This window comes from Setaria italica, unplaced genomic scaffold (assembly GCF_000263155.2).
Source record: "Setaria italica strain Yugu1 unplaced genomic scaffold, Setaria_italica_v2.0 scaffold_12, whole genome shotgun sequence".
Taxonomy (NCBI): domain Eukaryota; kingdom Viridiplantae; phylum Streptophyta; class Magnoliopsida; order Poales; family Poaceae; genus Setaria; species Setaria italica.
Genome location: NW_014576736.1, coordinates 78,638 through 104,955, shown reverse-complemented (window position 1 = coordinate 104,955; position 26,318 = coordinate 78,638). Strand labels below are relative to the sequence as shown.

The following is a 26,318-nucleotide window of genomic DNA, read 5'->3' as shown; positions in this document are numbered from 1 at the left end:
CAAAGCAGAGAAGGGATAGCGATGCGATTCCTACTAGTACTAACGATTCAAACCTAGCCCCTTAGACTGTTCCTATCACCTGCCCGGGATAGCCGGTACGGTTGTAGTATTCCGATCCCTAGCTGTTCATATGCAGTAGTTCCTCGGCAAAGGTCAATTCCATTGATTTCTTTGCTTTCATCAACCCGGAAGGAGGTAAAGGGGAACCCCTTGACCGAGTGAAGGCGAGCCCGGATGCAGAGATGGATGATGTACTAGAGAAGCTAACTAGAAGAGGGAGGGATTGTGAAGTAGTAGACCAGTGGTATTTTAGTTCAATGCGGCGGATTCCGCCTCCAATCTCTGTTTTGAGGGTGGTGCCCTATCTAATCATTTATTTCAATATCCCAGCTAAGATAGATCGATTGGAGATATCCTACTTCCTTACACAACAACAATAGCAATCTTTCTCTTCAAATAATCGAGACAGATTCAATTGTCAATAGTTAGAGGGACGGAAGCTAGCACTGTAGTCTATAGAAGGGGTGACCCCCTACGAGTTATTAAGCGCCTACCAACTTAATTGTGATTGAAATGACGATGGCAACAGGTTTCGCTTCTGCAGCGGGCATATTATCAGCATCAGCCATAAAATCTAGAGATCGCAATGCGTTACCCACTTTTGGATCCGTAAAACGGAGAACATCAGTCGGGCACTCCACAGAGGGACTTTCCTGAATTAGTGATACGAAAAAGTAAACGAATAAATGCGGGAAAAGTTGGGGAAATCAACAGAAAAAGTTCCGTAATCGTCCTATTTTTTCGTTGCATTTCCTTGTTTTTAACGGAAGCGATAAATGCGTACTTAATATAGTGATGATTCCATGAATCTCTGAAAAGGTAGGGGTCAAGGACCTTATGGGACTGCAATCGTGCCTGCCAATTGGGGAAGGACGCGGGCCTGGCAACCGCTCGGCTCTAGTAAGGGAAACTGGTATGTCTCACATCATTGCTCGAAGACAGGAAAACTGCAAGTTAGCTCAGTTGGTTGGGCATATGTGAGTGACGCGAACTAGCATTTAGAATTGAGAAAGCCGCTGGGTTTATTATTCAACCATGGATCGCAGCGCAGGAATCAAATCAACGAGAAATCCTGGAAAGAGAGTAGCGATGGAAAAGCGTGAAACAATGTCAAGTCTCGACTCGACATGTTAGAAGGAGCTAAATCAATAGGTGCCGGAGCTGAACTCGTATTCAGAGATGGAGGAAATCAAGTCTCATGTTGCTCCTCTGAAAATGCGTATAGAAATGGTGTGGTGGAGAATGCGCGTTAGCGCAACGGCTTTCGCGCTAGTTGCTCAAAAAATCGTATAAAAATCAAGCAAGAAAATGGTTCTTGCAGGGCAGTGGGCGTGGGACTGTAAATCCTCTTTCGTTCGCTGGGCCTGGGCCCTTTGGACTGTAAATCCAAACGGAGTAAGTGGTTCGATTCCACTCATGAACGAGAGCGAGACTGAACGAAAGAAAATGCAAGTGAAACGAGACGAGAATCAAAGATTGGGAACATGCATTTGAACCTTCCGAAACCGGTATTGGACAGTGTTCAGTGACCCAATATCAATATAATATATAGTACTATAGTAAGTACTAAAGTGTTGTCCCTTTCGTCTAGCGGTTCAAGATCTCGTCTTTTCATGTCGAAGACACGGGTTCGATTCCCGTAAGGGATAGGTACTGATTCCTGCCGGTCTGATTGCTGAGTGGTTAGAAGATCAGCTGCTAACCTATTTTCATTTCTAACTTACCACCTGTATTTCCGGAAACGAAAACCGGAAATGACAATCCTTTCAACTGTCTGTACAAAATTACTTTGTACGAATGCACATCTCGGCCGTCGGGTAGCTGCTCACCATTTAAAAGTCTATACCCGTGGTTCCAGAAATGGAATTGCTATTCTCGATTCAGACAAGACACTGATTTGTTTACGAAGCGCTCTTCATTTTATAGGATCTCTCATTCGTAAAAAAGGCCATTCCTTCTTTTTAAAGACTAATCATTTATTTATATATTTGATAATGGAAAAAATGATATATTCGATAATGGAAAAAATGGGGAGCTGTATCAATGATTCTCAATGGAAGATCGGGGCTTTTTTGACCAATTCTTATGCTAATCCTAAGAAATTCCGTTCAAGAAAGAAGAAAATCCATTTTGGGTTGAACCAACAACCTGATTGTGTGGTTATTCCGAATCCAGATAGAAAGTCATCGGTCATACTGGAAGCTAATCGATCACAAATACCGATTGCATCCTTACTTGATTCTACGATCCCATGGGAATCCTATAAAAGAATCACTTATCCCATCCCAGCAAATGATACTATACAGTTCATATATCTATTTCGTCATTCGATCACGAAAACAGTGATTCTTGAACGGCCAAGAATAACAGCAATTCAGGGGGCTGGAGCACGAGCTTTTAGTACGGCAGGGTCTGGGGGTAGGAAGCACTACGCCTCTGCCTCTGGGAATAAGTATAAATACAAGGCTACCTTTATCCATTTATTTTGGATGAAAATCCTCCTTCTCCTTCCCCGGGTTCCACTAGGATTATTATGTTTATTTTGCCGGATACCCACGAGCATACTAAGTCTTTTTTTTTTCATACTAAGTCTTTTTTTTTGTGTGGAATCCGCAGCTGCTGCGACAGGGGGGGATATTGTAATGGCTCATCCGCCCGGGAGTTCGGGATACACCACAAATACACTGGTGGATGCACTGATGGACACGACGAGTGCTAGTGCTTCCTCCGGGGAGCCTTCTGTGAATCAGCCGACGCCTGAATTCCATCCTGTTGAGCAGGAGGCACCGATGGATGCACTGATGGACACGACGAGTGCTCGTGCTTCTTCCGGGGAGCCTTCCGTGAATCAGCCGACGCCTGAATTCCTTCCTGTCCAGCAGGAGGTCGAGCAACAGGCATTGTTGACTGAAATCCGCGAAGTTCTTCAGCAAGAATACCGGAGGTACATCATCCGCTCTAGTCCCTGGATGCGGAACACCGGGTATCTGTATTCACCGAATATAACAAGGGTAGCAGAATTAATGATTAAAGATTTAGAGTTAGACTTAAGTTCAATTGAAGAATTACAGCAATTTCTCCAAGACATTGGGGCAAATCCCCAGCAATTGAATTCCGAATTCTTTAATTACTGGGGGAGGAGAGCTTAATGATTTCGAAGACTGGGGGAGCTAAATGATTTAGAAGAAAGAATGGTTGGGATGGGGGTCTCATAGATAGGTTGGGGACTTAAGTGATTCATTTGAAGAGCAGGATTGGGTGGCCGACCGGCCCGCAGACGTAGGAAGGCTTTTCTCGCCGACTGAACTGTGTCACCAAAGTCGCGATCAGAAAGGTTTCTATCCGGACCATGCATCTGGAAAGCGCCGGTTCGATTCCGGCTCGTGACATGAAGAAGAAGTCCCAAACAGGGATCAGATGAGTTTGCACAGCGTTACTTTGTTGACGGAAAATCAAATTGTTCTTCCGGTTCAATGAAGACTATGCTTACTTTCTTTTCTCTTACCGGTCTGTGTTCTATCATGGACCTGTATTCCGTTCCTCGAATCGAGACTTTCTTTGTCGAGGATCTCTGGTTTAGGGTACTCCATCGAGTTTCAGTTTCTTCTTCTAATGGCTGTGTCCGTCTAAGGTGGCTATTTGAGCGATTTAAGTATCGCGGTTGTCTTGAGCTCTGGATTGATGGGCGGAAACCTGGGGCTGGTACCTTTCTGTTTATTTTCAGCACTAGACTCCACATCAGGATAAGCTTCTTTCTATTAAAGAAATGTCGATTTCCCTCTGTTTGAGTAGGCTCGCGATAGATTATACGCATGAGGTAGTAAAAGCGAGTTATAAGCTCTTTTCTCTAAAGAAAGTAGGCTTCTAGCAAGGCCAACTCTATCCTGCTCAATCCCATGCTTATCATTTTCACAGATATGAATTCAATGTCATATATTAATTGAAATGGTTTTCTCCTCCGAATTGACACCCAAAAGGGATATATATAGCCTTCTAGTACCTCAACCCAGAAAGCCTTACACACACTCTGATGGGAATTAACCTAGAGTTATTTTTATAGATATTACATTTCTAGATATAGGCAAATATAGGTGTTATCAAATCCTAGAGGCATATGACCAGCCGCATGCTATTAGTATAGGGTCAGCAATACCTTGTGAGCCATGGATTAATAAGATTCTAGGGGCCCTAAAGGATGGATCAAGCATTATTGAAGGAATAGCTCGCTTAACAACCCCCGGGGGAGAGTATAGATGAATGCCTTAAGCAAGGGCGTCTAAGCGTGCATGTACACAGTTTTTCATGCCACAACACATCGGTGAAACCGGAGAGAGCTGAAGAGAAGGGGAACCCCAGAGGCATTGACCATTTGGTACAGCCGCTAATTCGGCATTTGGTACTGTCACCATTTCTCGAAAGGGAAAAAACATACTTAACAATTCGATTGGCAGGACCAAGGGATAGATCGATTGCAATATCAGTATCATACAAATAGAAATAGACATGAGTACATGAATAAGGAAACGCAAAAGACACAGAGTAGGGCTAGTCAGAAGCGTCAATGCAGACGCCAATGGGTAATCAGATCCATTCCACTCCACTTCTTCAGATAGCAGTCGATCCTGGATCGTCCTCGCTTCCAAACTCCGTAAATGAATGAAACTCCTTCCCCGGTCCATTGCTCGGGTGTGATACAAATACTTCTTTGAAGTTGTAGGATGCGGGTCATCGATCTTCCTATCGGTCCAGAGGCGCCAGCTTGGGAAAGAAAAAGTAAGATTTGTTTGTCATATCACGACACGATCGGAACTCACATGTAACTCTACTTCTTGAGTAGGGGGAAAAGGACACCTATCACGCGGTCATGCCTTGAACGCAGTAAAGAAATTAATAAGCTTCGAATAATAGCTACGCGAGTCTCCAATAGCGTCTTAAGCGTTGGTTTTCTTTGCTGGCATCGTAATGGATTGGTGGTTCGTTGCCTCTATTTTGAATAGGGTACGGCATACTTGCCTGAATCCTGAATCGCATAGTTGTCTTTTAGCTTGAACCGCCTCCTGTGATCTAAAACTACTGATACCTTTAGCAGAAAGAAAAAAGAGAAAATAGCATTTAGCTTGGGAAAGGCTCTTTTTTTAGGTCTCTTTTCGTACTAGTTCTATCCAGCTATGAGCGAAAGTAGTCACTTTCTTCAATCGCCGAGTTGCCTGAATCTTCTCTCTCGGTTACTCAGTGGAGTGATCTCTCTCTTAAATTCCCATAAGGATAAGGAAAAGTAGACGGTTCGAAACCCGTGCTTAAATCCTACTCAAGGCCCACTACGGGCTGCGAGCAATTAACAAGTAGAGACAAGGATGAGGAGAAATGACGCATATACGGCCGGCCTGGGTCACTCATGATGTTGGTAGTTCAAGTGAATTGTCGTAGTGTAAGGAAGATTGATTGGTTTTCAGATTGCTACTTGGCTGGCATAAGAAAGAAGGCGCCCCGGCAGGAATTCTGTAAGCTTGACTTGCGCGCAGGCTACCACCAGATACGAATGGAAGCTCGCTACTAGTTGCGGGTCTAGGTGCTGTCCAGTGAAACGTTTCCTTATTGCTCAGTCAACCGGGAAAGTGGGTGGAAAAACCCTTCGGGCAAGATAAGAGTTGATTCGAAATTTCTCACCCTTTTCGGAAGAAAATAAAGTGAATTCAATTATCAGGGGTGTCCCTTCCTTCAACTGTTCTGATTTCTCTACGAGTTTTGATCGAGAAGAAGTCTTCACAGGGCTTCCACTACTGTATTCTTAAAGCGGTACTTCGGCCGGAAAGAAAGCGGTTCTGGTCCGGTCGACTCCCGTGCATGCTCCTCTGGGTCAGCACGAAAAGCAGTTGTTGCCTTGTCCGGATAAGTGGGAAGGTGCAGACTTCCTTTGTACAGCTCTGTTAAAGAGCTTTGAAACCTCAGGGGGATACGATTATTCATCCCACAACCCAGCCCTATTAGGAAGCGATAGAAGTGGAAAGATAGCTGGTTTCAGATCGGCATCCCATCTCTGAACTTTTGCTTCCCCCTTACTTGGAATGATAAGTAGGTCCATCCGTAAATCCAGGGGCATCGAATTCTTTATCCGTTGGCGCTAGTTTTGAACCAAAAGAACCGAACCGAAAGGCACTGAAAGTTGTTTCGTCAGATCCACCTTCCGAACTTGAAACCGCTAAATCGGATTTTGAAAAAGGCACTGGCGTCCCCGAAGGGTCTAGTTGATAAGAAGTAATAAAAATGGTTCGCTTGTGGATATCGGACCCATGGAGCTCATAAGAAAAGAGTATGCTTTGAAAAAGCTCTTTTTGGGCTAGATAAAATAGAAACAGCATACTTTGAATGAGAAGTTGGCTATTCTCGAGGCAGCCCCGCACTTAAAGTAGTTTGTGTTTGTTCTACGGAATTCAATAAAGCATGAGTTCGGAGTTCCTAAGTTCGTAGAACCTAGTGGAATGAATCAAGCGAGAGTACCTAGACCTGTTGATCATAAAAGAAAATCGCTATTATCGTATAGAAAGTGAAGTTCAGTTCCATGTCGGTATCTTCGTCGGTATCTTCCAGAATTAAAGAAAGTAGGACTATCTCCAGATAAAGTTGTTAGAGCGAGGCAAGGATGGATTCGAGAATGGTGAAGTTATGGCATTCTCTTTTACCTCAAGCGATAGTTGTTTATCCGCATTGGAAAAACCATGGAGATACAAGCGGTCAAAGCAGAAAGGGTTTGAGCTTCGACCGTGTTAACTCTTCTTTTAGAGGAAGTCAGTCAAGTTAGAATAGAATAGAATAGAATAGAATAGAACTAGCCGACGCTTTCGGGAAGGATAGGCCTCAATTAGCATTCTATCGAGTCATTTTTAGCAATCTCGCATTCAGCTGGTCTTGTTCTTGCACCTGGAAAAAGGTTATGCAGGTCAAGCTCTGAGGATGAATACCGCTCTATGGCATTAGCACTTGCCGTTACAGTGTGGATAGGCCTCATCTTACGTGATGTTGGTTTTCCCTTATAAAAGCACAAGCTTCTAGAAGATTAGGTAGATGAGTACCGAGCGGAAGAAGAAACCTATCACGGCGAATTCCGTGGTTCAAGATGTGGTTTCCTGTGCGTACCTTGAGCTGCTGGAGGAAGAGGACGGATGGGATGCCTGTAGAGAAGTGCGGTCAGAAACCAAACCCATTGACTTCTTATTGTTTTGTTCTTTCGGGTGAAGTCAGATTCGTAAAACAAGGCAGCAGATAAGCTATGGCGATACATAACTCTCCTCAGTTTAGAAGACGGTATCTTTCTCCCCTTAAACTTCAAGGAAGAGAAGGGCGAAGCATATACCAGTGTTTTGCCAACGGCACGAAGCGAATCTTGCAAGCCAGCCTAGCCCTACGCCTAGATTGATATTCACAAGAACTACTACGTACGGTATTCACAAGAACAATAAGTTGAGAGGAGGAGCAATAAAACTGGACGAAAGCAGTGGGAAGAAAGCGATGCCCGGGCGATGGTAGTACGAAAAGCTCGACTCCTTTGGATTCCGGATTAGAAGTAGCTCCGGCTGCGGCTAGAAGGCAGTTATCATAATTTGAGGATGATGGATTTTTTATTCACAAGCTAGATCGTATTATAAAGGAACGAGGCCCATCTATAATCTATAGTAGGTGGGCCCCAGCTCTTCACGAGGGTCAGTGCGGCTTTAAAGCTCCTAAGTCGTCCACTATACTATACAATAAAAGAATCGAAGCCAGAGGAAACAAGTGAAGGTGGATCAGCGATTCCTGTTCAGGTGGTTCCAAAACTAGAAACTATTCCTCTACTCGCTATGCGAAAAAAACCTGAGAAAATAAGTATAGTCTAGATCGTACTCATGAAACTCATATAAGAACAAGGTATGGAAATTCATCTTTACAGATCGGAGGAAGAGTAGGTTATTCAGCCCGAGACTCGAGATGATCGATCTTGAAATGATAAGAGAAGGACCCACCCCTATAAATAAACTATTCCAATGACTTTGTTCGCTTCCCCTGAGGCAACGGCTGTACTCGGCACACAGACCTGGCTTATGAGCAGGATTTATCAGCCAAGTGCGTATGGTTGCTACCTGTATTCTGATAGGCCACTTAATGACACTGGCTCCCAGTTATTGACTTATGAAGAATGGCTTCTCGATGGAAGAGAAACAATAATAGGAAAATAGGAAGCTGCAATCTGAACCGGCTAACTAGACAAAAGGAGAGAGATTGGCTCAGTTCAGTAGGAAGCTTTCCTTTTCTCGCCTTAACTACTACTTCAAAGCGCCAGGCCTTATCTAACTAAATAAGGCTTGCCCAACTTTTTCACATTGGGGGCTGGTAAATACGGCTATGAAGCCTCATTGAAAGGAAGTAGGAAATCAAGCAGAGGGCATGAAAGCAACTCGACCGAAGGGGGAGGAAGTGTTGTAGCGAGCCAGAGAGCGCTAAAGGGTGCTAAGCATATCCAATTGCTGTCCAGGGACCTCACCTCTACTCTTCATCCCCTCCTGCCAGTGAAACAAGAAATAGAGACGCAGAAGATCGATGATCTATCGATCGAAAAGGAATATGCCTCGGTTAGCAAGGATAAACCCTGATTAGGAATATGCCTCACTCTGACTAGGGTTTTCCAAAGCCGTCAGTAGGAATGATATGGACAAGGAGATTCAGATAAGTTGGGTGTCGGGTGCAGGCTAGTTGTATGCTGGACCAGATTTGGTAGTCGTAGCTTCCAGAAAAGTGTTACATTTTATTGATGGAGGTAGGCCTTCCCCACTCGTGATTGATTTGCTCATTCATCCGGGAAGGAGGTACTCAAGGGTTAGGTAAGTTCTTGGCTTCTCCGGCTCACACTTGCCTGTGCTAGCAGCCGCTACCATTTTGCAATCAATTCAAAGGCGAACTCTTTCTCGGTATTGGATAGAGGAGGGGCAGTAGTAATCATTGGAATCACGGGAACGCACGACTCTCGGTGGATTAGTTCCTCGAGGGAAAGCCGGGTAGTAGCTACCATCCGTCAATTCAATCAAAGCAAGGACACAGGGCACAAAGCATTTCCCGACCACGGATAGGTACCATGTGTTACCATTCATTTGTCACTTATTTGATTCTATCTCAGAGGAAGAGTGTTCGTTCGGGCTAACGAAAGATCTCAGAGGGACTCTTACTTCTACAAGAGCTTTTACACAAGTTATCGACATATAGGAATTCGACTACCTCATCACTGTGTGAAGGAAAAGGTTCAGGAAGCTTGCCTCAACCTTAGCGTATCTCGGCTATGTCCCAATCGTTAAAACTCTCGATTTGAATGAACTTTTACAAGCAACAAGAGTGCAATTGGCAACTGCCTCATATCGTTCATCTAATGATGTGGTATACAACTAGAAAATCAAATCTTTACATTGATCATATCCATGGCATGGGTCGTATCAGAACGAAGAAGGAAAAGATTCATTAGCAAAAGCACCCGAAGCAGATGGATCAACATAACCACAATTGACCCTGTTTTCCACCTACTAGCAGCAGGAGTATTCATTTAGTTCTGGAACACTTCCCAAATCGATATACGAAGAAGGGCAATCTCAGTATTTAAGTAAGAGATTTCTTATATGTATGCTAATCCATGCATCTGGAATGATACTTGCATAGGAAAGAAAGGAGTGTGTTTAGCGAGTAATAGGAGAAAGGAGTGTGTATGGCTAGGTAATAGAGAACAATAAAGGAATCAACACCTGCGTATCGTTCCATGGACAAGACTGGTAGTACTGTATTCTTGACGAGCACTGCTCATATATGTCGTAAGGGCCCATGCATTATACCTATGTACTTTCCCATGCTTTAATATAAATTTACTGCCCCATTCTTTCTACGATAGCTGGAACTAATTCCTTATCAACCAGTAGCTACCCGTTCACTTAGCCTACAAACTACTAGTCCATAAGTAGGTAGCCCATATGGAAGAAAGGAGAGCTAGGCGAAAGCCACAAAGAAGTAAGTGAGCTAGGCATTCCTGGTTGTCCACGTTGAAAGAAAGAAATAGATAGCTGGAAAAGACTAGCACTATCCAACTAGTTGTTTCGTTCCTGCTGTCCAAACAGAGCTAACTATTCGTTCCCGTAGCAAAAGGGGGAATGTAGAAAGAAGTAGATTGCTTTTCTTGCCAGGAACTACTAACTGACCTCTCAAAGCTTAACGATAAGCACAGTACAGCCACATGATCAAACTTGATCCTTGTTTATTCCGAAATTCTATTTTTTTAAGCAATTTGCCCTTCCCAAAACAACTAATTTTTGAAGGCTATGAAGGATTGACAAGCCCTTACTTCAATATATATATGCAACTTTCCCAGCTTATATACTTGGGGCTTCCGCTGCGCGCCTTTATTTGACTTTTCCACGAAGACAACAAATCCTACTAGAAAGGGACAAGTAAGTTGCCTCAGTCCTTTCGATTATTAGTAGGGGCTCGCAACACCGACAAGGAATGAAGTCAACAGAGCAAGCGTTAGGGATAGGAGCAGTGTCGCAATACGATAATAGAATGCGCTTTCTCAAATAAATATCATCTTCTTTGGTTTGGATATGCGATTAGGATTGTTCTTTCGGAAAGAAAAGATACCTTTGCCCTGGAGGATTGGACCTTTTTACATTTACCTTCCCCAAAAAGGAGTACGAATCGCTACGCTCTAGCTCGTAAAAGGGATAGCTCTCCTAAAGGGGATAGCGATAGGTCTAGGAATAGCATTTCTCTAGCGTAGGAAGCATATTCCATTCCCTGATCTTTTGATTGATTTGAACGATAAGGAACCGCACCTCCAATAGGAGAGGAGCAGCTAAATCTCTTCACGGAAGACCCGAACTGCCCTAGTGCTTAACCCGAAGCTAGGCGCCCGTCGCACATTGCATTGATTTGGCCTATATATGAAACTAACTTTTTTGCAATTGGTGACCTTAGGGAAAATGCAATTTACTACTTTCCCATATATATAAATAAAATGATCAATCCTGTCCTCGGCTATTCGAACTAGCTGGATTTTCAATAGGAAGCCGTTGTTGTTCCCAAAAGGGCTAGCGCTCGTACTCGTATTGGTTTTAGGGAAGCCGGGCTTTGGAGATTAGGATTTCTTTTAATTAGATTTGTTTATCGCTAGTGCTAGGAGTAGGAATCGCTACGGATATCATGCCGCTGTAGTTCCCTTGCCCAATAAGGAGTAGGGATTAGCCGTGTACCGAACCCGAAGCAAAGGAAAAAACCTCTTTCTCTTCGGCCCCAGATGCAGACGAATCCGAATCAAACTATAGAATGTTCTTTGCCGATGCTTTGAATCCCGGGAACCGACAGGAAGCTTTGGATGAAAGGATAGGAATAGCTCTTGCGCAAGGAATATCAATAGCGTACGCGTACTAGTCCTGGGAATAGAAAATATCTTACCCGTGAAGGGGAGGCAAAAGGGAAAGCTAGTATTTTTAAAAAGGGTATAGTAGCTGGTATTCGGATTTCGCAGTGCCGTAAAAGGAAACCGTTGTTGTTTTGTTTGCCCCATATGGGCATAGGGGTAGCCGAGGAAAACCTTACCGTTGTACGAAAGGATATCTCGTAACGGAAGGATTGAAACCAGATAAAGTTACTGAAATAACTACCTTTGCTAATGTGCTTTGTCGAACAACCTTGACTAGCTTTCCAGCATGCGCTACTACAGCCTACCTAGCCTCTTCCTCCTCTATTCCATTTCTAGTGCAATATCAGAAGGTATCAAATCCAGCGTATCGAAAGCCCGGTCCGTAATCCCTTCGCCCCGTCTTTGCTTCCCCTCGTGCGCTTCCATATAAATTCCCATTTCATCTACCAGTTGAACTGATTCGATCACTGTCCCATAAGCAGTAGGGACCACGAGTGAGCTTATTTCGTGATCGGCTAGTAGATCCTCATTTCTTCTTCTTTGCAAAGGTCTACTGGGTAGAATAGATCCAATTGATGGCGACACATAAGAACCCCTTAATTCACCTACCCCTTCTCACTTCTGGTTCATCAAGATAGGGGACAGAGGAAATCCTCTAGGAATACCAACGCAATGAACAATCATTGCCCCTTTTTTGCAAATATGGGCGTTTTCCGGAGATAGGAGATAAGAGGGATAAGGTCATCCCCCTTTATCCCAGTAGCGTTCTACAGCGCTTTAACAAGAGACAGTGGTTCACGCGGTCTGCCCGCACTTGACCACATCACACTGGACTAAGTAATCCATCTCTTTCCAAGTCTGTTGTGAGGATCGAGAACACTTACGCTGTCTTTCCTCTCAATTAGACCAATCAGAAAGATTCCCTATCTTATGTCATTGGCTGGAGAAGATTGATAGATAGGCTATCAGTGCACTCTTCTGGGTGGGACCAGAACTACTCGTTCTCGCACCCCAGCGCTATGCTCCAGGCGCATCTTGGCACTCAATTGGAATGAGTCCGAAGAACACTTGCCCCCCTCACCGGCTTTGTCAGATCTGTCTTTCGGCTGGACAGCTTCCGCTGCTACTTGGATATTGACTCCGACGCTTGTTCCTAGATATAAAAAGAAGTAGGGCACCTAATATGAGATACGAGTCAAGGATTGAGACCACTAGTGAGAAGGCAAAGAAATCGTTTTTATGTATCGGAAGGGAAAGAAGAACCATCCATTGGCAAGCACCCACTCAACTAGATGCTAAACAAGGAATTGCATTTTCTTGTTTAGCGTACCTAGCACTCCACAACCCATTAGTTGGAAGGCAATCACCAACTTAGCACACTAGAGCATACAACGACCTTTAGCAACCTTTTCTCGAGCGAGACTCTAGTAGGTCAAGCCTGCCGTAGTTGGGCAAGCCAACAGGGCGGGAATATTATATGTAATACACTACAGTAGGGCAAGCCAAAGTAGTCAAACAGTAGGCTGTATAGCAGGCTGTGGGCAGGCGCTAAGCGGTATAGCAGTAAGGTCAAGCGGCAGCCTTGAAGTTCAACACGAATTTCCATCCAGTCGAAGAATTACCTTTCCTTTACTTATCCAGTCGACGAATTACTTACTATAAGATCGTTAGAGATGCTTATCCATGTCTATCCATAGCGATCATGTTTGCCGAAGATATGAGGTATCTTTCTTCTCCAGCTACTATCTAGTTTCTTCTCCTGCTACTCTAAAATAAATCACTTATCTACAGAAATTACTTATTATAAGCTACATGAATAAATAACTTATTCGAATATTTCCCGAGTGTTTAATCAATCCCCAGGCTACTTTTCCCATAAGGATCAGATGAGACCTGTATGTCTTGCTTTGTACTTAGTGCTCGCAGTGGCTCTGGAATTTCAGCTAGACCTTGAGCTTTCCTTCTTTGAGCATGCTTTCCTTCTTCGCTTTTCACATAAAAGACGGGGTCTTACCAGCCGTTGGACACGTACTCCTGCTACCAAAGCTAGATAGGAAAGTGAAGATATGATCCAACTACTCGATAAAATGGATTTTCTAGAATTATGCTATGCTTATTCCCACTCTGACTATTCCACCTCCTGTTCTCAATGTCATAGTAAGAATTTTACCTGACATCAGATAAGCATCACGCTTGCTTCGTTAGACCGTACGGAACCCAAGCAAGAGAGAAATCTCCCCGTTGTTCGATCGTACTAAAGTACTGCTGCTGCCGAAGACTCTCTCTTGTCAGAGAAGAGGGTGTGTAACTAAATCAATGACTCACCTTATATATCATAATGGGCTACCTCGTCTCAATAGGTTAAAATCAAGGTCTCGCCCCTTCCCTCTATCCTAAGATTATCGTAGTGGTTGATGAGATGAGAAACGAAGTGAGGTCAAGGAAACGTGATTCCAGGTACGCCCGTTCCTCTACATCGTTTGACTATCAAAGTCAGGTCAAATGTAGGTGAGTGTTGCTTCTCAGAAAACGCGTAGAATAGTCTCATTGGCCCTCGTCAATGGGACAAACGCGGAAGTGTATGCGTTACTGTACTGGGAAGCTAGCATTTTGTCTTGTCATGGAAGTTCGTGTTCGTGTTCGTGTTCGAATGTTCTTGTTTTTCGTTGGAAAAACCAACGCCGACGTCAAGATCAGTCTCCTTTCTCTTTTGTTTTGTGAGCAGAGCTGAAAAGATGTTGTTACCCACCCGATGTTGAAACGGATTGCAATTGAAGTTCTTCATTTGATTACTTGTGGGATTTGTAAAAAGAATCCTGCCTCCCCCCAGGATTCGGAAATGGAAGATGATGGCTATTCCATTTCTAAAAGGCGTCTCAATAAAGAGGGGTTCCAGAAATTTCTGGAAAAAGAAGATAAGAAAAAGAGACGCTAGTTCTTCTTTTCTTACATACTATCTTTCCGCATGAAAAAGACCAATCAAAAACTTCTTCGTTTCGTTGGTAGAACCCACGCCAACTCTTTTCTCTAAAAAATAGAGAGATCTTTTGATAGTCTCACTTCTATCAATGCAATGAAAGAACTATCCCTTCCTATTTGTTTGTCCTAATGAGACAAAGAAGAGCCTCCTTCTTTACCACTTTAGGGGATGGGGGTGAAGGGGGGTTTACATACAACCGGGGCAAAGTGGTTTATGATTGAATCTCAGAGGCATTCTTATCATTTGGTAGATCCAAGTCCATGGCCTATTTCGGGTTCACTCGGAGCTTTGGCAACCACTGTAGGAGGTGTGATGTACATGCACTCATTTCAAGGGGGTGCAACACTTCTCAGTTTGGGCCTAATATTTCTCCTTTATACCATGTTCGTATGGTGGCGGGATGTTCTACGTGAATCCACGTTGGAAGGGCATCATACAAAAGCTGTACAATTAGGACCTCGATATGGTTCTATTCTCTTCATAGTCTCGGAGGTTATGTTCCTTTTTGCTTTTTTTTGGGCTTCTTCTCATTCTTCTTTGGCACCTACGGTAGAGATCGGAGGTATTTGGCCCCCAAAAGGGATTGGGGTCTTAGATCCTTGGGAAATCCCTCTTCTTAATACCCCTATTCTCCCTTCATCCGGAGCTGCCGTAACTTGGGCTCATCATGCTATACTCGCGGGGAAGGAAAAACGAGCAGTTTACGCTTTAGTAGCAACCGTTTCACTGGCTCTAGTATCCACTGGCTTTCAAGGAATGGAATATTACCAAGCACCCTCCACTATTTCGGATAGTATTTATGGTTCTACCTTTTTCTTAGCAACTGGCTTTCATGGTTTTCATGTGATTATAGGTACTCTTTTCTTGATCGTATGTGGTATTCGCCAATATCTTGGTCATCTGACCAAGAAGCATCACGTTGGCTTTGAAGCAGCTGCATGGTACTGGCATTTTGTAGACGTGGTTCGGTTATTCCCATTTGTCTCTATCTATTGGTGGGGAGGTATATGAAAGAAGGGAACGAATAAGTGGATTGAGGAATGAAAGCTCGAAGACAAAGAGAACTTCTCAGGGTAACTGGATCACCCCGGCAGCGTGGTTTCTCTGACGAGCAGGAAGCCACAAAAAGCATTGTGCTCTTGTAACTGATCTTTTAGTAGGCGAAGTTGCCGAATTCTGAAATCACTACAGGCACTGTGCAGGAAATTGTCGGTCCTAAAAACAATGTGTCCCCATGATCATTTTACATCACGATATCTTTTTCTTCTGGTTATGCGTTTTCCTCTTAACTTTTTTTTTATTTATTTGATGGAATCGTCCGGGCAGAAACTGTCAAATGCGATTCTTTTTAAGATGATTTTCCGGTTGATCCGATCTATTTTCCCGGCTTCTCACCTTACCTTACTACTCTACTGGATTGGATTCCATTTGATGGGTAGGGCTGGCAAATATTCCATGTAAAGGTGGGAGGGGCGCCGGGATCCTGTAGTAGGAATCCCCCCGTCATGATCGACTAAAAGGAGAAGTCTCAATGAGATATTGGTTCAAATCCAATTCATGACGAGTTCAGAAGGACTCTCTAAGAGAAAAAAGAAAAAACTGTTAGACCGAAACTCTTTTAGGAAAGAAAAATCAATCCATATACCATATACAAATGGATGATACATATATCATAAAGAAGGAATATGGAGCGGGTAGTAGGAATCGAACCCGTAACCCCAAGGTTATGAGCCTTGCGAGCTGACCTAACTGCTCTAGTCCGCATGCCTACCTTTCAGGGAAGGAGGAAGTACTAGAAGAGCCAGAAGCTAGGGGTGTTTGAGCTGTCTTCTTCCTTGGGGAGAACTATCATCCTATCCGAATCTCTTTCTCTCTTTTTGGGAGCTAGTTTAATGGCTGCTCGACCAAGCCAGCCGTAGCCAACCTTCCGCCGAGATCGAGATTTCAGGCGTGATGGTAGGCGTGACCAGCGGTATGAAAACCGCGAATCCCGAGCTTCCTCTTCTCGTTTTGATGATGCACAAATCATTATGACGATTTTTATCGGTTTGGAGACCATATATCCAAGCCTGAAGCGATCAAATGCAGTTAAACCGGTCCCTGGGGATGCTGTTCCAGGAAGAGCTACAGTTGAAGGAGATGCTGCTGAAAGTTCACCTGTTTCAGTTTCAGTTGGAGTACTAGCCCCAAGGGAAGGAGCAGAGGTATCAGATATGTAAATCTACCTGTTGCTCCAACATGTGAGGAGATAAACCCGAAAAAAGAAAACCACGAGTGATCCGACATTAGTTCGAAACCAGCAAGCGTGTAGCGAGTGAGTAGAATCCTTGGGCTCCGAAACAAGCGAGTTCAAACCCTACCCTATTGTCTTCTTGACCAATCAAGTCAAGCTTGAAAACTGCTTCTTCTCAACCAGGATACGAGCCAATGAACCTTCTATTACAACCGGAAAGTGAGAGAAAACCAAATTCTCATACTAGAAGCGATTCAATTGTGAATTCACAACAAGTAGTCTGCGATCAATAGTTCATCGAGACAATGCCTAGTCAACAGTTTCGAGACCAAAGTGCACTAAAGCTGTGGAATGTGTTGCAGATGTTCAGTAGAGTAATCTTTTTATAGAGGAATCCCTAGGTGGAATTTGTGATGTAATTAATGCTCTCTAACTAACTCAATTTCCAGTCATGTGCCAGTGATTTGCCAGGCCGGGGCCCGTTGGAAAGTATGCATTAGATAGCTAGGGCTACTAGGGCTAAGAGGAATAGCTTTTGATCAGTTGCCAAGTTATAGAGTTAGAGAAATTTTACCTAATTGCACACAAAAAGTTGCTCCCAAAAGAAGGAGCCTGTGGAAATGAAAGGGAATTGGTGATGGAGTGTGCAACGTTCGCCAAGCACTGAATATATGAAGTCAGCAGGGCCGGTAGTTCTTTCTTGGCTTGGATTCCTTCGCTTCCGAAAGAGGTTCATCACGAATACCATCAATATCAACCGGAGGAGATCGTATGCAAGAAGCTCTTTCCAACGACAATTTTTCTTCGAAAGGAGTACCAGCGTGAACCTAGGTCGCTCAAGAGGTACTTTGTGTTATACCTTAGACCTTACCAGATCCAATTGCTGTGCAAAGCTACTTATAAATAAGGGTTTCCTTTTTCCTTTTGTCGTACCTAAATGTTTCACTCTCAATCTTCCTCCATTACTGAAATGTCAACATTAAGCACCAAGAAAATGAAGAGACACTACATAGATAAGGAGGTATTGAATAAAGCAAGCCTTTCCTCTTTTGAACCTCGCCATTAACGTTAAGGCTATGCCATCTTAAGGTGCTACTACTAAATGGAAGGATCTTATCAACGTCCATGAATGCGAAATCATAGATCGAACTGACGAATTGGCAAAATTCGGTGCTATCATAGTATCCGCTAAGTTCACGGGCTGGAGATAAGCGGACTCGAACCGCTGACATCCGCCACAGGGTAAACCACCGCCTCTCAGGCCTCCCCGACGGGTTCTACCATAGAGGACAACGATAGACAATAACTCCCCCCCGAACACAGCTTACAACTTTCATCGTACTCTCCAATTGTTGAGCAACTCTTCTCAAAATCTCAAAACAAAAGGTGCTGAGTTGGAATCCCATTCTAAGGATTCTTGTGGTTCCGGGGCGATCCAGTCACCCGGAGAAGATTTCTTTTCTTTGCTGATTCCTCTCAATGAAATTTGCCATGTTGCACTAAGTTACTTACGGATGTATGCATGCAGTCCGGGAACACTTTGGGGTGAACACCCATCCGAACAAGTAGGGTCAATAGTTCAGCATTTAGGCCGTAACATTTAGCAAAAAACTAATCTTAAACCCAACAAGTGCTCTCCGAACCAAGCTAGATAGTCTCCTATCACTAGGCTCACCAACCAACTTGGACTTTGATTCTTTCTTATTATTCTAACCGGATATCAAAACCATAAGGATTGTTTCCAGCCAAGAGTTCCCATATGACATAAGCGCTCTTGGGTGGGGTGGGCCCTCATTCGCCAGGTCTTTGAGTGCCCGTCGTACCACGTGGTTGGTACACTAGGCTGATCGATACTTTACTTTGAGGATCCGGCACCTGCGCCCGACTCGGTCTGCCAGTGAATTTTGGCTCTACGTCCGGTCGTGCGTGGTATGTTCGCGATTCGTACAAATGGAAGGCATCGCGTACGTTAACCTTCCTTTATTGGGCTGGGCCATTCCATCTTTGAGAAGGGGCCCAATCTCGTATTTGATGGTCGGCGTGGCAATATGCTTAGCTTCGTAGACAGGTTTCCCAGCCGTTGCAAAGACTTCGCGAGAACGGTCAGGGGCGCGATTCGCCAAGCTAGGGCAAACAAAGCCGTCCGGCCCTACCAGATTAAGAATGCGAAGGCCTTTCCTTCGAAAGGAGAAAAAAAAAGAGCTATGCTATTGACCGACCCTTTCGTACTTACTTCGAATCAATAGGCCTATCATTTTTCATGAGGCGGGCCAAATAGAGAATGAAATGCAAAAATAGGGGAAGGGGGGATGGTCGCGCCTTTGATTTTGTTTAAGGGCTGCTCGCCTTACTAAAGTACCAAAGGCTTTCACGGCTGACACCCCTACCTTAGAATCTAAGCCCTTTGAAGCGCCAGTAGTTGTAGCAGTGGGTAAGGCTTTCGTTCAACTCGCTCCGGGTTCCGATCTATATGACCTCCAGACAGTACAAAGTACACCTCTTCCGTAGAGGCAAGCTGGTAGTAACCTAACCTTTTAGAGTCGGGGGAGCCGAGCCCTTAACTCTATCAATAGATAAATCTTCGTGCGTGGCGTGAGTTGGAATCCTAGAAAAGATCGATTGAGACTCCCTCCCCGGTTCCACGAAGATCTCTACGTACTTGTCTAGTCCAGGACAACTGAGATCTTCCGGTCTGCGTGCGTGGGAGCAGCTGAAACAAAGAAGAGTCTGGTCCGCTCTTCATTCAGGCCCCCCGCCTTACAAATGGGCCGTCCCCCTTAATGAATCGAATGGTCCTTCGACCCTCGTTTGATTCCGACGGCCGGCATAGATGAAATCTCATGAGACCCGCCCACTATTACTACAAAAAAAAAGCCCTGCCCTGGCACCTTCGCTAGACGGAGAGTAAGCGACTTCTATTAGCACCGGACCGTCGAGTCGAATTGATCGTGTCATGTGCAACGTCCATCAATGGTGGTTCATTAATGTCCATAGATTTAGACTCCTTCCCCCTTCCCTTATACGCAAAAGATCGAGAGGGGCCCGAACCAAACCGAGAACGTAAACAGAATTCGGCTCACTCTCGTATGGCTCGCCCTCGAGCCCTGGGCGAGTCGGCCGGGTCTTTCCCTTTTGTTCTGTTTCCGCCACGATAAAGACGCACGGAAGAACTATGGTATGCCCAGCGCGTGGAGGATCCGTTGAGAGTGTCCCTTGTCTCGGTAGGGAACAGTACCTATTGTCTTGCAAAATAAAGGTCAGTGCTACGGTCCCCTATTGTTTGATCCAATATTGACCGGTGCGGATCACGTTCTACTACCTCCGGTCCGTGGTTCGACCTCCCGTAGTGGTCCTTGCTTTTCTTTTTGAAAGCTCCGCGGGGCCAATTTTTCGTACTTGCTCAGTGTGCCCCCTTTCGTCGAGTGCCCCGCCCGGTTCACAGGGCTGTTGGCCTACCAAGCAAGCACTTGCCCACAGCTCCTGCCGCCTGCCAAGCGGGCTCCGCGCTCGTTATCCTGACTGTTCTCTCCGCTGGGCCCTTTCCTATTGCTCTAACCATAAGCTATGGCAATTCCAGCTCGCACCCACTCTGGCCCGCCCAGCGAGGCCTGAGTGAGCTCAGTGGTCAGCCCCTGACGTTAGGGGTCTTTCGCTTTTGCCAGATCTATAGAGATATTACGAGTCCTCCGTCCCAGATTCCCTCGCCGCGGCCATCTGGTTCACCGGTACTACCAAAAAGTCTCATGCTTACGTTACTGTGACTGATATATAAGTATGATCTCGGACTACGAAGACCCAGTCGTGCTTCTGGTTTCCATTCTCATCATCATATTGAAGGAAACTCCTCGTGCTCTGCCATAAGAACTTGGAGTCCGTATCATGGTGAAGGTAAGGTAACGCTGTGATTCTTGCTCAAAAAACTGACCGAACACGTTCGAGTTATTGGCTCGTCCGACCCGGCAGCATTCATGAGTCGCTCGTTCAACTGTCCCTCGGAGACACGGTCGAGAAGTGCCATGCATGGTCGCCCCCCCCGTCCTTTCTTTCTCTCGGTCCCACCAGGGCGGGCCCCTCTGGGGTAATAAAGAAATGGATAAAAAAAGGGGACTTCTGCTACGGGCTATGCCACCCATTACTTATGAGGGAAGTCGCATCCGTCCCATCGCAAGCACCTACAATGTTATGATCACATTGGTTTACCCTTTTTTGGTAGTTCAACGGACGGTCGCCCCTCCAACAAGAAAAGGTAGAAATATGGAAACTTCTCTGCCATTTAGATCGGAGAATTTATAGAGGAAATCGGGTTTTAAATTTCCAGAAACCACACGATTATATAGCCAAAGGGAATACGCCGCGCCTAAAATCATCCCAAGCGCTGCTAATGTGGCTACTAAGCTATTTCTTTGGAAAGCTCCTACTAAGATTAGAAATTCCCCGATAAAGCTGCTAGTGCCGGGTAAACTCATATTGGCTAAAGTGAAAAAGAAGAAAATGGTAGAGAAATTCGGCATGGTGCTCACTAAACCTCCATAATATCTAACAAGTCGAGTCTTATGTCGGTCATATAGAACACCAACACATAGAAAAAGGGCTGAAGAAACCAGTCCATGACTTAACATAAGTAAAATGCTACCTCCAATTCCCTGTATGTTCGATAGAGCCTAATATTCCCCCGGAGTACGCCGCTTACCCCCCGAACCGTACAAGATAGTTACCACCTATCATACGGCTTTCTAACTCCAATTCTTTTTCAGGTTGTTCCGCTCTGTCGGATCGATGGTAGTCTCAGAGATCTGGTAACCTCCGATATTTTTGACAACACGCTTCCTGCTTCCGTTTTGAGTTGCGCATCTTTCTCCCCGGGGCATACTATACTATAGTATCACATCGTAGACCCCCACCCCAACTCTATCTTCCTTATCAGTGAACCGGAACATAGTGCATAGGTACTCTTCGATGCTGCGAGGACGAGACGAGGTGACATACTACGATCACGCACTGAAGTTCTGCCCTTCGGCTCGGCATATGGAACCTCTCAACTGCTCCCTCGGGATAGGTAGGCCCATCCCCCACCCCCCTTTCCCGAGAGGCGGCCGGGCTGTGTTTCCCCAGCGGCCACCCAGTGGCGGCAGAAAACGAAAAAGGGTGGGCTCCGCGCAGTTCGCGTTTTATTGTAAAGAGAGAGCTTTTCATTCTCTTATAGAATATATAAGCCCGCGTCCACGCGGGTAAAGCCCAGCGAAGCTGCAGGGAGCACTGAGCAATGAGGGGATGAGGGCGACTCCGCCCACGGGTTGGACCACACCACAGGCAAAAGTCCTTCCACGGCAAGAGAAGGGTGACCGGAACAAGAAAAGGGAGCTAGTCGTTGGAGGGAAGACAAGGCTCGTTCCGTGCGACTCCACAGAAGAGTACGCGCGCTAGAAAAGGCAGCCAGCTTAAAAACGCTAGCTAGCTACTTTTGTAGCCTTTTTTTGTTTGGTTGCCTACGCTTGCTCTCCGGGGCGCGCTACGGCAACACCCCCTGCTTGCTTCTTTCTGTTCGACGCGGAGCTCGCAGCCTCCCCACCCTTGCTTAGCGTTCCACTTGTGATCCTGGAGGATTTGGAGAAATGCGCCCGACCATGAAGAATGGATTTTAGCTTTTCTTTCATGTGAACGGCCCTATCTTGTAAAGAATGGTTTTTCGTGCTATAGACCACGTTGAGAAAGACCAACCAACAACACAAATAAAGACCGTTCCATTTTTGGGTACCTCGAAAGGGAGGTGCTCTTTATGATGCTACGGGCGGCTGTCCGAAGTGCATGCAATGACGGGCTCAGATAGGATAGGATTGTGCGCGCCGGGCCCTTCGGGTGTCCATATTTTGGCCGACCTTAGCGTAGGCCCCTATGTTATGCGGCCGTAATATTTTTATACCTTCCACCGCTGTTACGCCAGAAATCCAAGGTTCCACACGAGCTCCTGTTCTGCGGCGTGGTGGCAGGACCGCTAGGGGATTGGCTCCGGGTGTAGGTAGGGTCAAATCCGCAGGGGTCATGCAAATACATAGGCCCCTTCCCTTCTGCCGAGTTGTTTAGAAGGCGCTTTCCGTTCTACGGTCCCTCGGAGCGAAGGGTTAGGCAGGTAGTACGGGCCCTCTGACTTCCAGCTATGTGCTGTGTGCGACTCCCGCGAAGCGAATGAAGGGAAGCTCTTCGAGCTTTCTCCGCCAGCGGCTTATGTAGTGGTCGGCATTCCTACGTGCTCCGACTGATCCCCACTGGAGATTATATGAGGGGTCTTGGAAACTGTCGTGACGCTTTGGTGACGAAGGTCACCGGGGTGACTATGGAAGGATTCCGTGGTAGTCTCTGACTCCCTCCAACTCAATCAATATCAAGAACATGTCGTGAGCATGGGGGTTTGGCCGACTACTAAACTCTATACTATTGGCTAGGGCTAGGCTAGTTATAGCTTCTATAGTGAGTGGCCCTTCCGCTTTGATCTAGTTGTAGTTTGTATTGTACTAAATTGAACACATATCAAAGAAAGGCGATCAATCAATAAGTAGTTGCCCTTCTCCGGCCCGGGAAAAGCAGCGAACTCGTTAAACTAGGGGCTTTTTTATTCATGGTCGCTACTGTTGTATTGTATATTGTCGGGGGAAGCTACTGCTTCTACGACAGCTCCGCTTCCTCGTCTTGCTTCTACTTTGCTTGTTTGCGCGAAGGCTTAGAGTCCTTTTCGCTAGGTCCAAATTCGTCAAAGCGAAAGATCTGATCCAACGGAAATCCCGCATATTGAGCGCAGCTGATATGTGGCTACTAGGCGCGATCATCTCACATGCCATAAAAAAAAATACTTCTTTTTTTTATGGCCCGTCATATAAAGATAGAATAGATATGGATAGAGAGACATTCTATTGATTCGCGAAATGGCTCGTCGATCCAAATGAATCATTCTTCTGGTCTCTCTCTGCCCCCCACCCCAAAACTGACCCACGACACAGCGCCCATTCGTTTCGCGCGCGGGAAGGCAACGAAGTTCAGTTCAAAAGACCGCAGCGGAGTGGAGCAGCCGCGACACGAAGTTCCTTACCTTAGCTGGATCTCGCTGGTGCCACCTAAACGGTAGGTATAGGCGGCGGATGTCTGACGTTTGGAGTTGTCGTTCGTGCACCTGTCCCCAATAGAAGAATGAGTGATCCCTTCCCCTGCGGATCATGGCCTTACCACTAGGTCCCCGATGGCCTGCGGGGGATTCGGTATAGCAGCTCACGTTCGTTTGCGCTGCGCGTTCCCGCTGGACTGGACACGTGTTAGCTGTAGGAAGTATGGTTACGAAAGTCACTTCGGTTCGCCAGTTCAGGCTCAACTCCTCGCTTTACGTTAGCGGACTTACAGGTCGGGCCGGGGCTCCACGCTCTTTCTTTCTGTGTGGGACGATGCCGGGGAATGTGTCGAGGCGGCGAACAACAACAAGACAACTAACTACATTTGCTTTTTCCCTCCATGAGATGAGCCAGTGCATTGGACCGATGGATAATAGAACTGAGCAGGCCAAAAAAGCGCTTGGGCGCTCTACATACGATGTAGACTCCATCAGATACATATCGATTTATTTATGATGGATCCAGAATAGATAGATATCTTGTATCATCAATAGATAGAAAGAGGTCAACCCTTATTATTGATAGATTCCCTTTCGATCTATCAGAACAGATCAGGCCATCTATCAATCGATTTGAAAGGTTCATCTCGCTTTTCGTTCATTTCAGCCACGCCATAATATAATAGCCGCCACAATAAGAAAGAAGCAAGCGAAACAGCTAAAAGCGCTCGCTTCGCCGCGCCCAACTATTCTTATTCACGGGAAAGCCAACCGAAAGATTCGATTCGGACTTCGTAGAGCCGGTGCTGCTGCTGTCTGCGTAGGGCCGTCCCCCACTCCCGTCCCGGGGCGCTAAGGGGTTTTGTTTTAGGAACAGACGGCGGTGTTTTGCTGACGCCTCGAATCGACGCTTTTGTTGCGACATGCTAAGTTTTCTCCCCTATTGCTAGTAGGTTGATGGGTCGCACGCCCGGCACACATGTTTTGGCCTTGCTTGTGTGTCCATAACTCAAAATAGGTGACCTAACGGCCGCCGCCCGACTAAACATACCAATAGTCACCAAATTCATATGGGCTACTGAGGAGTAGGCAATGATCTTCTTAAGATCGATCTGTCTTAAAGTGGTCAAGGAAGTATATATTATAGCAATCGCACTTAGAGTATAAATGAAAGGAGTGAAACAAAGTGTCGCTTCGGGAAACATGGGTATTGAAAATCTTAAAAACCCGTAGGTTCCCAATTTTAAAAGAATTCCTGCCAAGATGACGGATCCAGCCGTAGGTGCCTCTACATGGGCTTCGGGTAACCAAATATGAACTGGTACCATAGGCACTTTGACGGCAAAAGAGGCGAAAAAGGCAATCCATAGAAGGATTTGGCGCCGCTCACTAAATTCTGTGGTTAATAAAATTTGTAAATCGGTGGTTCCTGTTTGGAGAAGAATCAACAGAATAGCTAATAGCATAAAAACGGATCCAAGTAAAGTATATAGGAAAAACTGATATGCTGCCTTGATCTTTCTTTGTCTCGAACCCCATACCCCTATAATGATGGTAGAGTCAGGGGTGGCCCCAAAGCGAAATTGACCGGTGGTGGTTGGTCGAAGCTCCAGTGGGTAGCCACTCCCTTCTCAGGGAACCGTACGTGAGACTTCCGCATCATACGGCTCCGTCCCGAGCTTCCGTCGTCGGCCCTTGTCATTAGACCACTATGCTTGTCTTTTCCGCCTTGACTCTCGAATCTTTTGCTTCTCGGGTGGTGGCGAACAATGCAGCTTGCGTTGCGGGAGATGCCCGCCCGTCGGGCCCGGCCTGCTTCCTGCCCGAAGAAGGCTAGCCGGACTAGTGGTAGGGGACCCGACCGTAAAAAACCCTATTCTCGAACCCTCTGCCGAGCTCTACCCTGCCCGCATTTATTTGGAAGGGGCCAAAGAAATGTCTCCACCTGCTGCCAACAGTCTTTCTTCGGAATTCTACTGAACGGGTCGATCCTCCCCCCTCCGTTTGTTTTAGCAACTTATCCTAAGGTCTCTTCGCCAAGAACTCTCCGGCAACGACAGAGGAACTAACCTGCCTGCTGTGGCGGGGCGGCTTTTTTTTTAAACAATAAGACCTGGACGATTATCCCTACCCTCGGTAGCTTACGAGTTTACGTCCATCCCTGGTCGGGTACAGTTTCCTTTATTTTTATCCCTTGTAGCCGTTACCCGAATTCGCGCAAGTGTGTCCACACCCCCCCTGACTTGACGAGGAATCCATTCTCGCGAACAAACACACCCCCTACACACACCTAGGAGCACCCCTTCCTGCATATCCATACAAGACCAGAGTAGGCGGGTCGAGGTCCTACGAGGTACCCACTACTCGGAGTACCCTCCCACCAAAAAAAGATGTGTGGTTCGGTGGTTCGACCAGAAATGCTATGCTTACGCACAAGACTACCCCTCTTCCCGAAAGCTTCGCGGGGACCTTTACTACTTTACGACGACGGGGGACCGCCCGTAGGGGGTTTACTGCACAAGGCCCC

The 26,318-nt window shown here is 45.8% G+C and overlaps 2 protein-coding genes across 2 annotated transcripts; both read left to right on the top strand.

Moving 5' to 3' along the window:
- The first annotated feature begins 868 nt into the window (after window positions 1–868).
- On the top strand, window positions 869–3,544 carry LOC111256051. The gene has a single exon (XM_022823633.1). The coding sequence runs from the start codon at window positions 1,815–1,817 to the stop codon at window positions 3,207–3,209; it is 1,395 nt and encodes a 464-aa protein (XP_022679368.1). The 5' UTR covers window positions 869–1,814; the 3' UTR covers window positions 3,210–3,544.
- Window positions 3,545–13,119: 9,575 nt separating this feature from the next.
- LOC111256050 (cytochrome c oxidase subunit 3) lies at window positions 13,120–16,292 on the top strand. The gene has a single exon (XM_022823632.1). The coding sequence runs from the start codon at window positions 14,634–14,636 to the stop codon at window positions 15,474–15,476; it is 843 nt and encodes a 280-aa protein (XP_022679367.1). The 5' UTR covers window positions 13,120–14,633; the 3' UTR covers window positions 15,477–16,292.
- Window positions 16,293–26,318: the final 10,026 nt, after the last annotated feature.

Coding starts and splice junctions, on each gene's coding strand:
- LOC111256051 (XM_022823633.1), top strand. CDS start 1,815: ATGACAATCCTTTCAACTGTCTGTACAAAATTACTTTGTACGAATGCA.
- LOC111256050 (XM_022823632.1), top strand. CDS start 14,634: ATGGGGGTGAAGGGGGGTTTACATACAACCGGGGCAAAGTGGTTTATG.